The sequence below is a fragment of the Oncorhynchus keta genome, chromosome 27, assembly GCF_023373465.1.
Source record: "Oncorhynchus keta strain PuntledgeMale-10-30-2019 chromosome 27, Oket_V2, whole genome shotgun sequence".
Taxonomy (NCBI): domain Eukaryota; kingdom Metazoa; phylum Chordata; class Actinopteri; order Salmoniformes; family Salmonidae; genus Oncorhynchus; species Oncorhynchus keta.
The window spans coordinates 6,192,569-6,207,001 of record NC_068447.1 but is presented as its reverse complement, the minus strand read 5'-3'; the positions used below and the strand labels follow the sequence as shown (position 1 = coordinate 6,207,001).

The window sequence follows — 14,433 nt, the reverse complement described above, 5'->3', positions numbered from 1 at the left end:
AAGCAGTAGGTATGTGTGTGTGTGTGTGTCGATGAAAGCAGTAGGTATGTGTGTGTGTGTGTGTGTCGATGAAAGCAGTAGGTATGTGTGTGTGTGTGTCGATGAAAGCAGTAGGTATGTGTGTGTGTGTGTCGATGAAAGCAGTAGGTATGTGTGTGTGTGTGTCGATGAAAGCAGTAGGTGTGTGTGTGTGTGTGTGTGTCGATGAAAGCAGTAGGTATGTGTGTGTGTGTGTGTGTGTCGATGAAAGCAGTAGGTATGTGTGTGTGTGTGTGTGTGTCGATGAAAGCAGTAGGTATGTGTGTGTGTGTGTGTCGATGAAAGCAGTAGGTATGAAAGTGTAGGTGTGTGTGTGTGTGTGTGTCGATGAAAGCAGTAGGTATGTGTGTGTGTGTGTGTGTGTGTGTCGATGAAAGCAGTAGGTATGTGTGTGTGTGTGTGTGTGTGTGTCGATGAAAGCAGTAGGTATGTGTGTGTGTGTGTGTGTGTGTGTCGATGAAAGCAGTAGGTGTGTGTGTGTGTGTGTGTGTGTGTCGATGAAAGCAGTAGGTGTGTGTGTGTGTGTGTGTCGATGAAAGCAGTAGGTATGTGTGTGTGTGTGTGTCGATGAAAGCAGTAGGTATGTGTGTGTGTGTGTGTGTGTCGATGAAAGCAGTAGGTATGTGTGTGTGTGTGTGTGTGTCGATGAAAGCAGTAGGTATGTGTGTGTGTGTGTGTGTGTCGATGAAAGCAGTAGGTATGTGTGTGTGTGTGTGTGTCGATGAAAGCAGTAGGTATGTGTGTGTGTGTGTGTGTGTGTGTGGTGTGAAAGCAGTAGGTATGTGTGTGTGTGTGTGTCGATGAAAGCAGTAGGTATGTGTGTGTGTGTGTGTCGATGAAAGCAGTAGGTATGTGTGTGTGTGTGTGTGTGTGTGTGTGTCGATGAAAGCAGTAGGTATGTGTGTGTGTGTGTGTCGATGAAAGCAGTAGGTATGTGTGTGTGTGTGTGTGGATGAAAGCAGTAGGTATGTGTGTGTGTGGATGAAAGCAGTAGGTATGTGTGTGTGTGGATGAAAGCAGTAGGTATGTGTGTGTGTGGATGAAAGCAGTAGGTATGTGTGTGTGTGGATGAAAGCAGTAGGTATGTGTGTGTGTGGATGAAAGCAGTAGGTATGTGTGTGTGTGGATGAAAGCAGTAGGTATGTGGGCTTTAATGTAAATGAATCAAGAAAATGGCATAAATAATGCAACGTGTAACATCTGTCTCTAACTGTAGTTTATACAGTCACCTTTCTCTTATTCATTATTTTGTCCGTAGATAAAAATTAAAAAAGCTAATATTGTGAATGTTGAACTGCCCTGTTTCCTCCTCAGCTCCACGAGAGCTGTTACGATGCAGGCAAGGCCCTACAGCGCCTGGTCAAGAAGCCCGTTCCCAAACTCATAGAGAAGTGCTGGTCAGAGGACGAAGTGGTAAGACACTCATTATTATTATTATTATTATCATTATTTGATAACCTTTAACCTCCAGATAGGACGTTTTGGCATCAGAGCTGGGTTTAAATATGTTTTTTTAATTTATTTTTTCCAAGCTGAACTTGATTGAGCTTGCCTAGCACAATGTCCACACAACACTTATATAAGTCATATTGTTCCAACGCTCCAGTGGCTTGTTATAATGGGTTCCTGTGGTTGTCTTTAGAGGGAGCTGTTGAGACAAAGGTTCTGCTGTGTCGCTGCTGGTTTGGGCCACATAAAATATTAGTATTGAGAGCAGCTGCATCCTGTATATCGACTGCAGAAAAAAAACATATTGGAAGAAGTTTGTGTGTGTGTGTGTGTGTGTGTGTGTGTGTGTGTGTGTGTGTGTAAGAGGAAGAAGGAAAAGATTGAGAGCCTGTATCATTGTCCTCCATTTAGATTCCAATCTCAATGCTGCTGGGGCTAGTTCTGGTATTAGAATACACGCCACTGGCCAAAGGTATGTGGACACCTGCTCGTCCAACGTCTCATTCCAAAATCACGGGCATTTATATGGAGTTGCCCCCCCCTTTGCTGCAATAACAGCCTCCACTCTTCTGGGAAGACTTTCCACTAGATGTTGGAACATTGCTGCAGGGACTTTCTTCCATTCAGCCACAAGAGCATTAGTGAGGTTGGGTACTGATGTTGGGGGTGATTAGGCCTGGCTCGCAGTCGCCATTTCAATTCATCCCAAAGGTGTTTGATGGGGTTGAGGTCAGGGCTCTGTGCAGGCCAGTCAAGTTCTTCCACGGCGATCTCGACAAACCATTTCTGTATGGACCTCTCTTTGTGCACGGAGGCATTGTTATGCTGAGACAGGAAAGGGCTTTCCCCAAACTCTTGCCACAATGTTGGAAGCACAGAATCACCTAGAATGTCTTTATGCTTTAGTGTTAATTGTACCCTTCACTGGAACTAAGGGGCCCGAACCATGAAAAACAGTCCTTGACCATTATTCCTCTTCCACCAAACTTTACAGTTGGCACAATGCATTGGGGCAGGTAGCGTTCTCCTGGCATCTGCCAAACATAGATGAGTCCCGTCGTCTTGCCAGATGGTGAAGCGTGATTCCTCACTTTAGATAAGAGTCCAATGACGGCGAGCTTTACACCACTCCGGCCAACACTTGGCATTGAGCATGATGATCTTAGGCTTGTATGCGGCTGCTCGGCCACGGAAACCCATTTCATGTAACTCCCGACGGACAGTTCTTGTGCTGACGTTGCTTCCAGAGGCAGTTTGGAACTCGGTAGTGAGTGTTGCAACCGAGGGTAGACGATGTTGCGATTTGCTTCATGAAATGTGTTTCCATGGCCGAGCAGCCTCACACAAGCCTAAGATCACCGAGTGCTGAAGCGTGTCGCGTGTTAAAATCGTCTGTCTTTGGTAGTTCCTGACCTGGACTAGTAAAGCATATTGTTTTGTGTAGTTCCTGACCTGGGCTACAGTACCAGTGACAAGTTTGGACACACCTACTCATTCAAAGGTTTTTCTTTATTTTTACTATTTTCTACATTGTAGAATAGTAGTGAAGACATCAACACTATGAAATGAGAAATATGGAATAATGTAGTCACCAACAAAATGTTAAACAAATCAAAATATGTTTTAGATTCTTCAAAGTAGCCAACTTGGAATTCTCTTAAGCAGCTTCATGAGAAATGCTTTTCCAACAGTCTTGAAGGAGTTCCCACATATGCTGAGCACTTGTTGGCTGATTTTCCTTCATTCTGCGGACCACCTCATCCCAAACCATCTCAATTCAATTGAGGCCGGGTGATTGTGGAGGCCAGGTCATCTGATGGAGCACCGTCACTCTCCTTCTTGGTCAAATAGCCCTTACACAGCTTGGGGGAGGGGGAAATAAATGATAGTCCCACTAAGCGCAGAATGCTGTGGTAGCCATGCTGGTATTCCTTGAATTCTAAATAAATCACAGACAGTCTCACCAGCAAAACACCATCACACCACCACCTCCATGCTTCACAGTGGGAACCACACCAAGATCATCCTTTCACCTACTCTGCATCTCACAAAGACACAGATTTTAGAACCAAAAATCTCAAAAAGGACAGATTTTCACCGGTCTAATGTCTATTGCTCGTTTCTCTTGGCCCATGCAAGTCTCTTCTTATTATTGGTGGCCTATAGTAGTGGTTTCTTTGCAACAATTCAAACATGAAGGCCTGATTCACACAGTCTCCTCTGAACAGTTGTGTTTGTTACTTGAACTCTGAAGCATCTATTTGGGCTACAATTTCTGAGGCTGGTAACTCTAATGAACTCATCCTCTACAGCAGAGACGACTCTGGGGGATCCTTTCCTGTGGTGGTCCCTCATGAGTGCCAGTTTCATCATAGCACTTGATGATTTTTGCGACTGCACTTGAAGACACTTAAATTAATGATGGACTGTCGTTTCTCTTTGGTTATTTGAGCTGGTTATTGCCATAACATGGACTTGGTCTTTCACCAAATAGGGCCATCTTCTATATACCAACCCTACCGTGTCACAACGCAACTGATTGGCTCAAACGCATTGAGAAGGAAAGAAATTCCACAAATCAACTTTTAACAAGGCACGCCTGTTAATTGAAATGCATTCCAGGTGACTACCTCATGAAACAGGTTGAGAGTGACAAGAGTGTGCAAAGCTGTCATCAAGGCTTTGATTGGCAACATTGAAGCATCTCAAATATCAAATCTATTTTGATTTAACACTTTTTTGGTTACTATATAATTCCATATGTGTTGTTTCATAGTTTTGATGTCTTAACTATTATTCTACAATGTAGAAAATAGTAAAAATAAAGAAAAACCCTTTAATGAGTAGGCGTGTCTAAACTTTCGACTGGTACTGTGGTAAAACATATTGGTTTGTGTATGCCCTGTCCTGGACTAGTAAAACATATTGGAACGTGTAGGTCCTGAGGTTGAGGTCAGGGCTCTGTGCAGGTCAGTCAAGTTCTTCCACAGTAAAACCTAGTCTTGTACTATTATTACAACTTCTAGTTTTATCTCGTGCTCCTGTATATTACATTTTATGTCATTCCAGGCAGGTAATGGTAACAGATTAAGTCACTCGTTCTTTAGTAGCAATAGACCAGCTATGAATTCTCTGTATGATTTACAGTGTATTTGGAAAGTAATTCAGACCCCTTGACTTTTTCCACATTTTGTTAAGTTACAGCCTTATTCTAAAATGGATTAAATTGTTTTTTCCCCATGTTATCAATCTACACGCAATAACCCATAATGACATCACAATAACCCATAATGACATCACAATACCCCATAATGACGTCACAATACCCCATAATGACATCACAATACCCCATAATGACATCACAATACCCCATAATGACATCACAATAACCCATAATGACATCACAATACCCCATAATGACAAAGTGAAAATGTATAATATATGAAGATAAAAATGTAAAAAATATCACATTTACATAAGTATTCAGACCCTTTACTCAGTACTTTGTTGAAGCACCTTTGGCAGCGATTACAGCCTCATGTCTTCTGGGGTATGACGTTACAAGCTTGGCACACCTGTATTTGGGGAGTTTCTCACATTCTTCTCTGCAGATCCTCTCAAGCTCTGTCAGGTTGGATGGTGAGCGTTGCTGCACAGCTATTTTCAGGTCTCTCCGGAGATGTTCGACCAGGTTCAAGTCCGGGCTCTGGCTGGGCCACTCAACGACATTCAGAGACTTGTCCTGAAACCCACTTCTGCATTGTCTTGTCTGTGTGCTTAGGCTTGTAGACCTGATGGAAGGTGAACCTGCGCCCCCGTCTGTTCCTGAGCGCTCTGGAGCAGGTTTACATCAAGGATCTCTCTGTACTTTGCTCCGTTCACCTTTGCCTCGATCCTGACTACTCTTCCAGTCCTTGCCGCTGAAAAACATCCCCACAGCATGATGCTGCCACCACCAAGAGCCACCGTAGGGATAGTGCCAAGTATCCTCCAGACGTGAATCTTGGCATTCTGGTCGTTAGACCAGAGAATCTTGTTTCTCATGGTCTGAGAGTCCTTTAGGTGCCTTTGGGCAAACTCCAAGCGGGCTGTTGTGCCTTTTACTTAGGAATGGTTTCCGTCTGACCACTCTACCACAAAGACCTGATTAGTGGAGTGCTGCGGAGATGGTTGTCCTTCTGGAAGGTTCTCCCATCCACTCAGTGGAGCTCTGCCAGAGTGAACATCGGCATCTTGGTCACCTCCCTGACCAAGGCCCGTCACCCCGATTGCTCAGTTTGGGCCGGCGGACAGCTCTAGGAAGCACCTCGGTGGTTCCATTTAAGATTGATGGAGGTCACTATGTACTTGGGGACCATAAATGCTGTAGAAATATTTTGGTACCCTTCCCCAGATCTGTGCCTCCACACAATCCAGTCTCGGATCTCTACAGACAATTCCTTCGACCTCATGTCTTGGTTTTTGCTCTGACATGAGCTGTCAACTGTGGAACCTTATATAGACAGCTGTGTGCCTTTCCAAATCATGTCCAATCAATTGCATTTACGACAGGTGGAGTTCAATCAAGTTGAATCAACTTCTCAAGGATGATCCATGGAAACAGGATGCGCCTGAGCTCAATTTCGAGTCTCATAGCAAAGGGTCTGAATACTTATATAAATATGGTATTTCTATTTTTATTACATTTAAAAAAAAATAAAAAAATAAAACATTCTGTTAACATTTCTAAAAACGTGTTTACGCTTTGTCATTGTGGGGTATTGATGAGCAAAACATAATCATGTAATCCATTTTAGAACAAGGCTGTAATGTATCAAAATGTGGAACAAGTCCGGGGGTCTGAATACTTCCCGAACACGGTGTACACATGCTAGCTAAAGGCAGGCTCGCGACCTTACACGGCCATGCTGAGATGATCAGTGTGTTGTGTCGGGGGTGGGGGGGTCAGTTCTCGCCACACGTCACCGAGGCGAGCTCGCGGTTCTCTCACAGGCCATTCGCAGGCCTCTTATTGCATAGCCGCCCTCTGCAGAGAGTAGCCAGATATGTTTTCCTACTGCCTGAGGTAGGCAGGCAGGCAGGAGGTCGTCTGTTGTAAGGTTGTGGGCCCTCCCCGTGGTGTCCATAGCCCAGCCAGTCACCGAGCCACCCGGTCCGTACTTAACCTTCCAAGGAGGTAGGCAGGCAGGAGGTCGTCTGTTGTAAGGTTGTGGGCCCTCCCCGTGGTGTCCATAGCCCAGCCAGTCACCTAGCCACCCGGTCCGTACTTAACCTTCCAAGGACACTGGCCTGTTCACTCCTCCCTTCCTCCCTCCCTTCCTCCCTCCTTCATTCCTTCCCAGCACTCTGTCCCTCCCTTCCTCCCTCCTTCACTCCCAGTGAAGTGATGTGATTTCCATCTGGTCTTTCGACAGCCCCACACACAGCCTTGAGAGACAGGTGTAAATGTAGCCCGACCTTGACGCAGACACACGCTCAGACATCGGCCCCGTTGACGTCGCTGCTCCCTCGTTTTATCCACTCACCCTCCAGGACCAGCCTCATTATTTCTTCCTGCTCTCTTTTCTTCCTCCCTTCTTCCTTTTGAAGTGGGCATACAAGTGACAGTGGGGGCTGTGGAGATGACAGAATCAGCCCGTCTGCAGGGTCGCTGGTAGCCTAGTGGTTAGTGTGTAGAGGCGGCAGGGTAGCCTAGTGGTTAGAGTGTAGAGGCGGCAGGGTAGCCTAGTGGTTAGAGTGTAGAGGCGGCAGGGTAGCCTAGTGGTTAGAGTGTAGAGGCGGCAGGGTAGCCTAGTGGTTAGAGCGTTGGACTAGTAACCGGAAGGTTGCAAGTTCAAATCCCCGAGCTGACAAAGTGCAAATCTGTCGTTCTGCCCCTGAACAGGCAGTTAACCTGCCGTCATTGAAAATAAGAATTTGTTCTTAACTGACTTGCCTAGTTAAATAAAGGTTAAAAAAAATAAACCTCTCTCATAATCTGAAATAGTCTTATACATTCTCCCTACACTAATCTGAAATGGTCACAAACATTAGCAGAGAGCTTGAGAGGATCTGCAGAGCAGAAAGAATGGGAGAAACTCCACAAATACAGGTCTGCCAAGTTTATAGCGTCATACCCAAGAAGACTCGAGACTGTAATCGCTGCCAAACGTGCTTCAACAAAGGGTCTGAATATTTATGTAAATGTGATAATTGCATTTTTTAAATATATAATTGAGGAGAAATTACTACTACTGTACCTCTCCAATTTTGTGCTATCCCATTGTTAGTAATTACTATTTTGTCTCATCGCTACAACTCCCGTACGGGCTCGGGAGAGACGATGGTCGAAAGTCATGCGTCCTCCGAAACACAACCCAACCAAGCCGCACTGCTTCTTAACACAGTGCGCATCCAACCCGGAAGCCAGCTGCACCAATGTGTCGGAGGAAACACATGCGACGTTGGTTAGCGTGCACTGCGCCCGGCCAGTAGGTTATCCCTACCGGCCAAACCCTGCCTAACCCGGACGTTTCCAGGCCAATAGTGCGCCGCTCCATGGACCTCCCGGTCGCGGCTGGCTGCGACAGAGCCTGGGCGGGATCCCAGAGTCTCTGCTGGCACAGCTAGCGCTGCGATGCAGTGCCCTAGACCACTGCGCCACCCGGTATATACCCATGTATATTTACTACCCCAACAACTACCACCACTACCCCAACAACTACCCCAACCACTTCAACGACCACCACTATCCTCACAACTACCACCACCACAACTACACCCAACACTACTGCAACTACAACCACCAACACTACCACTACCACCAACACTACCCCCACAACTTCCACCACTGCCCCCACAACTTCCACCACTGCCCCCACAACCTCCACCACTGCCCCCACAACCTCCACCACCTCCACCACAACCTCCACCACTACCCCCACAACTACCCTACAACCTCCACCACTACCCCAACAACTACCCCCACAACTATCCCCTACAACTTCCACCACAACCCCAACAACTACCCCCACAACTCCACCATCCCCACAACTACCCCCACAACCCCAACAACTAACCCCCACAACTACCCCACAACTTCCACCACTACCCCAACAACTCAACAACTACCCCACAACTACCACCACTACCCCAATAACCTCCACCACTACCCCCACAACCTCCCCACTGCCACCACTACCCCAACAACTACCTCAACAACTACCCCACAACTTCCACCACTGCCCTCACAACCTCCACCACTACCCCAACAACTACCCCATAACTACCCCACAACCTCCACCACTGCCACCAATACCGCAACCACCACTACCCCTACAACTACCCCCACAACTACCCCCACAACTTCCACCACTGCCCTCACAACCTCCACCACTACCCGAGAACTACCCCCACAACTTCCACCACTGCCCCCATACCCTCCACCACTATCCCAACAACTACCCCCACAACTTCCACCACTGCCCCCATACCCTCCACCACTACCCCACAACTTACACAACTGCCACCACCACCATTACCACTACCACCACAACTACTACCACCACCACCACAACTACCCCCACCACTACCGCAACTACCACTACCACCACACAACAACGACCACCACCACAACTACATTTACATTTACATTTAAGTCATTTAGCAGACGCTCTTATCCAGAGCGACTTACTACTACTACCACATCTACCTCCACCATAACTACCCCCACCACCACCACAACTACCCCCACCACTACCGCAACTACCACTACCACCCCCACAACGACCACCACCACAACTACCCCCACCACTACCGCAACTACCACTACCACCACAACAACGACCACCACCACAACTACTACTACTACCACCACATCTACCTCCACCATAACTACCCCCACCACTGCCACCACTACCACAACTACCACTACAACCCCCACAACTTCCAACGCCACAACTACTACCACCACATCTACCTCCACCATAACTACCCCACCACCACCACAACTACCCTCACCACTACCGCAATTACCACTACCGCACCAACTACTACTACCACTACTACTACCACCACTACTACTACTACCACCACTACTACTACCACCACTACTACCACTACTAGCACCATTACTACTACTACCACCATTGCTACTACTACCACCATTACTACTACTACCACTACTACTACCACTACCACCACCACCACTACTACTACCACCACCACCACCACCACTACTACTACTACTACTACTACCACCACAACTACTACTACCACCACCACCACTACTGCCACTACCACCATTACTGCCTCCACCACTACTACCACCACTACCACCACCACTACTACTACTACCACCACCACCACCACTACTACCACCACTACCACCACCACTACAACTACTACTACTACCACCACCACCACTACTACCACCACCACCACCACCAACTACTACCACCACCACCACCACCACCACTACTACTTCTACTACTACCACCACCACCACTACTACTACCACCACCACCACTACTACCACCACTACTACTACTACCACCACCACCACCACTACTACCACCACCACCACTACTACTACTACTACCACCACTACTACCACCACTACTACCACTACTACTACCACCACTACTACCACTACTAGCACCATTACTACTACTACCACCACTACTAATACCACCACTACTACCACTACTAGCACCATTACTACTACTACTACCACCATTGCTACTACTACCACCATTGCTACTACTACCACCACCACCACTACTACCACCACCACTACTACTTACTACTACTACCACCACTACTGTTACAACCACCACCACCACTACTACTACCACCACTACTACCACTACTACTACTACCACCACTACTACCACCACCACTACTACCACTACTAGCACCATTACTACTACTACCACCATTGCTACTACTACCACCACCATTACTACCTCTACCACTACTACTACCACCACCACTATTACTTCTACTACTACCACCACCACCACTACTACTTCTACTACTACCACCACTACTGTTACAACCACCACCACCACTACTACCACTACTACTACTACCACCACTACTACCACTACTACTACCACCACTACCACTACTACCACTACTAGCACCATTACTACTACTACCACCCATTGCTACTACTACCACCACCACCACCATTGCTACTACCACCACCACTTACCACCACCACCACTACTGCCACCACTACCACCACCACTACCTCTACCACCACTACTACTACCACCACTACCACCACCACTACTACTACTACTACTACTACCACCACTACACTACCACCACTACTGCCACTACCACCATTACTGCCTCCACCACTACTACCACTACAACTACTACTACTACCACCACCACCACTACTACCACCACTACCACCACCACTACTACTACTACCACCACCACCACTACTACAAACTACTACAAAGAATTTGTTCTTAACCGACTTGCCTAGTTAAATAAAGGTAAAATGTAAAACTGATGTCATTTGGATATTTTGCACAGAATCTTTCAATTTTTTCCTTTATTGTACTTTCTCCCCAGTCTCTAACATCTTTGCTCCGCGAAAGTTGACAGAGAACTTCACAGATGTCAACTAGATTGAAGCATTCATTCTATCCATTTATGACATCATTCATTCTATCCGTTTATGACATCATTCATTCTATCCATTTATGACATCATTCATTCTATCCGTTTATGACATCATTCATTCTATCCATTTATGACATCATTCATTCTATCCGTTTCTGACATCATTCATTCTATCCGTTTATGGCATCATTCATTCTATCCATTTATGACATCATTCATTCTATCCATTTATGGCATCATTCATTCTATCCGTTTATGACATCATTCATTCTATCCATTTATGCATCATTCATTCTATCCATTTATGACATTCATTCTATCCATTTATGGCATCATTCATTCTATCCATTTATGACATCATTCATTCTATCCATTTATGACATCATTCATTCTATCCATTTATGTCATCATTCATTCTATCCATTTATGTCATCATTCATTCGATCCCAATTATGACATCGTTCATTTTATCCGTTTATGACATTATTCTGTTGAGCAATGGTTTGTTTAGTCTTCTAGGGCAGCATATAGTGACAGAAGAGAAGCTGCATGGATCTAATTATAGACAAGTTGACTAACAAATAGCCTACCAAATAGCCTACCAAATAGCCTACCAAATGGCCTACCAAATAGCCTACCAAATAGCCTACCAAATAGCCCAAATAGCCTAACAAATAGCCTACCAAATGGCCCAACAAATAGCCTACCAAATAGCCTAACAAATAGCCTAACAAATAGCCTAACAAATAGCCTAACAAATAGCCTAACAAATAGCCTAACAAATTGCCTAACAAAATGTTGGGAATTACAAGCAGAAACGGATCTAAAAATCAGGCAAAAAGTCCTGCACCCCGTCGAAGAGTCGTTCTGCCGTCTTTGACTGTAGCAGTCTACCGTGCAGTTCCTATATTACCGTGTTAGGGTTGAGTACGGGCCTCCAGGTTTTCACTTTATCACATGGAGTCGGCCCGGTTGCGGATGGGTTTGTTAGCAGTTGCGGGTGAACAGACATGTGACCCGTGCACCACTGACGTGTCATTGTGTGGGGCGAGTAGTTTGCTGATGTCAACGTTGTGAACAGAGAGCCCCATGGTGGCTGTCGGGTTATGTATGGGCAGGTAGAGGCTACAGACAACGAACACAATTGCATTTTATCGACGGCGATTTGAATACACAGAGATACCGTGACGAGGTCCCGACGCCCGTTGTCGTGCCATTCTTCCGTTGCCATCACCTTGCTTATCAGCATGATAATGTATGGCCCCATGTCGTAAGGATCTGTACACAATTCCTGGAAGCTGAAAATGTTCTTCCATGGCCTGCATACTCACCAAACATGTATCGACGTGTACTTCAGCGTGTTCCAGTTCCCGCCAATATCCAGCAATTTCACACAGCCATTGATGAGGAGAGGGACAAGATTCCACAGGCCACAATCTGATCAACTCTATGTGAAGGAGATGTGTCGCGCTGCGTGAGGCAAATTGGGGTCACACCAGATACTGACTGGTTTTCTGATCCACAGCCCCGACTTCTTTTTGCTTTGCTATCTGTGATCAACAGATACGGTCTGTATTCTCAGTCATGGGAAATCTATAAATTAGGGCTTAATGAATATTTAAATTGACTGATTTCCTTGTGAACTGTAACTCAGTAAAATCTTTGAAATAGTTTTATCTTGCATTTACGTTGATTTGTTATATTTTTGATCAGTATAGTAACTGTTGTCAGGAAGGAATGTTATATTTTTGATCAGTAGTAACTGTTGTCAGTAACTGACATTCCTTCCTGGCAAGGAAGGAGTAAGAAATACACTATTAGCTTAACTAGTAGTGTCTGCAAGTATACTGAACAATGCTAACGTTCTGTTGGAATATCTTGTTTCTCTCTACGGTGAAACTTTTGTTGAGAAATATTTTTATTCAAATGTTTGTAGCATAGCTGAGGTTCTTGTTTCAACATGTAAGCAATCTACAAAGACGATGTGGGGTGTCTTGTCACCATGGAGACGATTTGGGGTGTCTTGTGTCACCATGGAGACGATTTGGGGTGTCTTGTGTCACCATGGAGAGGATGTGGGGTGTCTTGTCACCATGGAGAGGATGTGGGGTGTCTTGTCACCATGGAGAGGATGTGGGGTGTCTTGTGTCACCATGGAGAGGATGTGGGGTGTCTTGTGTCACCATGGAGAGGATGTGGGGTGTCTTGTGTCACCATGGAGAGGATGTGGGGTGTCTTGTCACCATGGAGAGGATGTGGGGTGTCTTGTGTCACCATGGAGAGGATGTGGGGTGTCTTGTGTCACCATGGAGAGGATGTGGGGTGTCTTGTGGTCCTTCACCATGGGAGCATGGGATGTGGGGTGGGTTCTTGGGACCACCATACGGAGAATGTATGCACACATGACTGGGGTGTCTTGTCACCATGCTAAATGAGAGGATTTTTTTTTTTTGTCACCATGGAGAGGATGTGGGGTGTCTTGTCACCATGGAGAGGATGTGGGGTGTCTTGTGTCACCATGGAGAGGATGTGGGGTGTCTTGTCACCATGGAGAGGATGTGGGGTGTCTTGTCACCATGGAGAGGATGTGGGGTGTCTTGTCACCATGGAGAGGATGTGGGGTGTCTTGTCACCATGGAGAGGATGTGGGGTGTCTTGTGTCACCATGGAGAGGATGTGGGGTGTCTTGTGTCACCATGGAGAGGATGTGGGGTGTCTTGTGTCACCATGGAGAGGATGTGGGGTGTCTTGTCACCATGGAGAGGATGTGGGGTGTCTTGTCACCATGGAGAGGATGTGGGGTGTCTTGTGTCACCATGGAGAGGATGTGGGGTGTCTTGTGTCACCATGGAGAGGATGTGGGGTGTCTTGTCACCATGGAGAGGATGTGGGGTGTCTTGTGTCACCATGGAGAGGATGTGGGGTGTCTTGTCACCATGGAGAGGATGTGGGGTGTCTTGTCACCATGGAGAGGGTGTGGGGTGTCTTGTCACCATGGAGAGGATGTGGGGTGTCTTGTGTCACCATGGAGAGGATGTGGGGTGTCTTGTGTCACCATGGAGAGGATGTGGGGTGTCTTGTCACCATGGAGAGGATGTGGGGTGTCTTGTGTCACCATGGAGAGGATGTGGGGTGTCTTGTCACCATGGAGAGGATGTGGGGTGTCTTGTGTCACCATGGAGAGGATGTGGGGTGTCTTGTCACCATGGAGAGGATGTGGGGTGTCTTGTGTCACCATGGAGAGGATGTGGGGTGTCTTGTCACCATGGAGAGGATGTGGGGTGTCTTGTGTCACCATGGAGAGGATGTGGGGTGTCTTGTCAC

At 46.5% G+C, this 14,433-nt stretch overlaps 1 protein-coding gene across 8 annotated transcripts in view; it reads left to right on the top strand.

Moving 5' to 3' along the window:
* The window catches only part of LOC118377411 (arginine-glutamic acid dipeptide repeats protein-like), a 384,037-nt gene that overhangs the window by 294,017 nt on the left and 75,587 nt on the right, over nucleotides 1–14,433 (top strand). For all 8 annotated transcript variants that reach the window (XM_052481336.1, XM_052481337.1, XM_052481333.1 and 5 more), the window contains one exon: nucleotides 1,354–1,452. In XM_052481336.1, coding sequence (XP_052337296.1) covers nucleotides 1,354–1,452 — 99 coding nt within the window. The remainder of the gene's footprint in view (nucleotides 1–1,353; nucleotides 1,453–14,433) is intronic.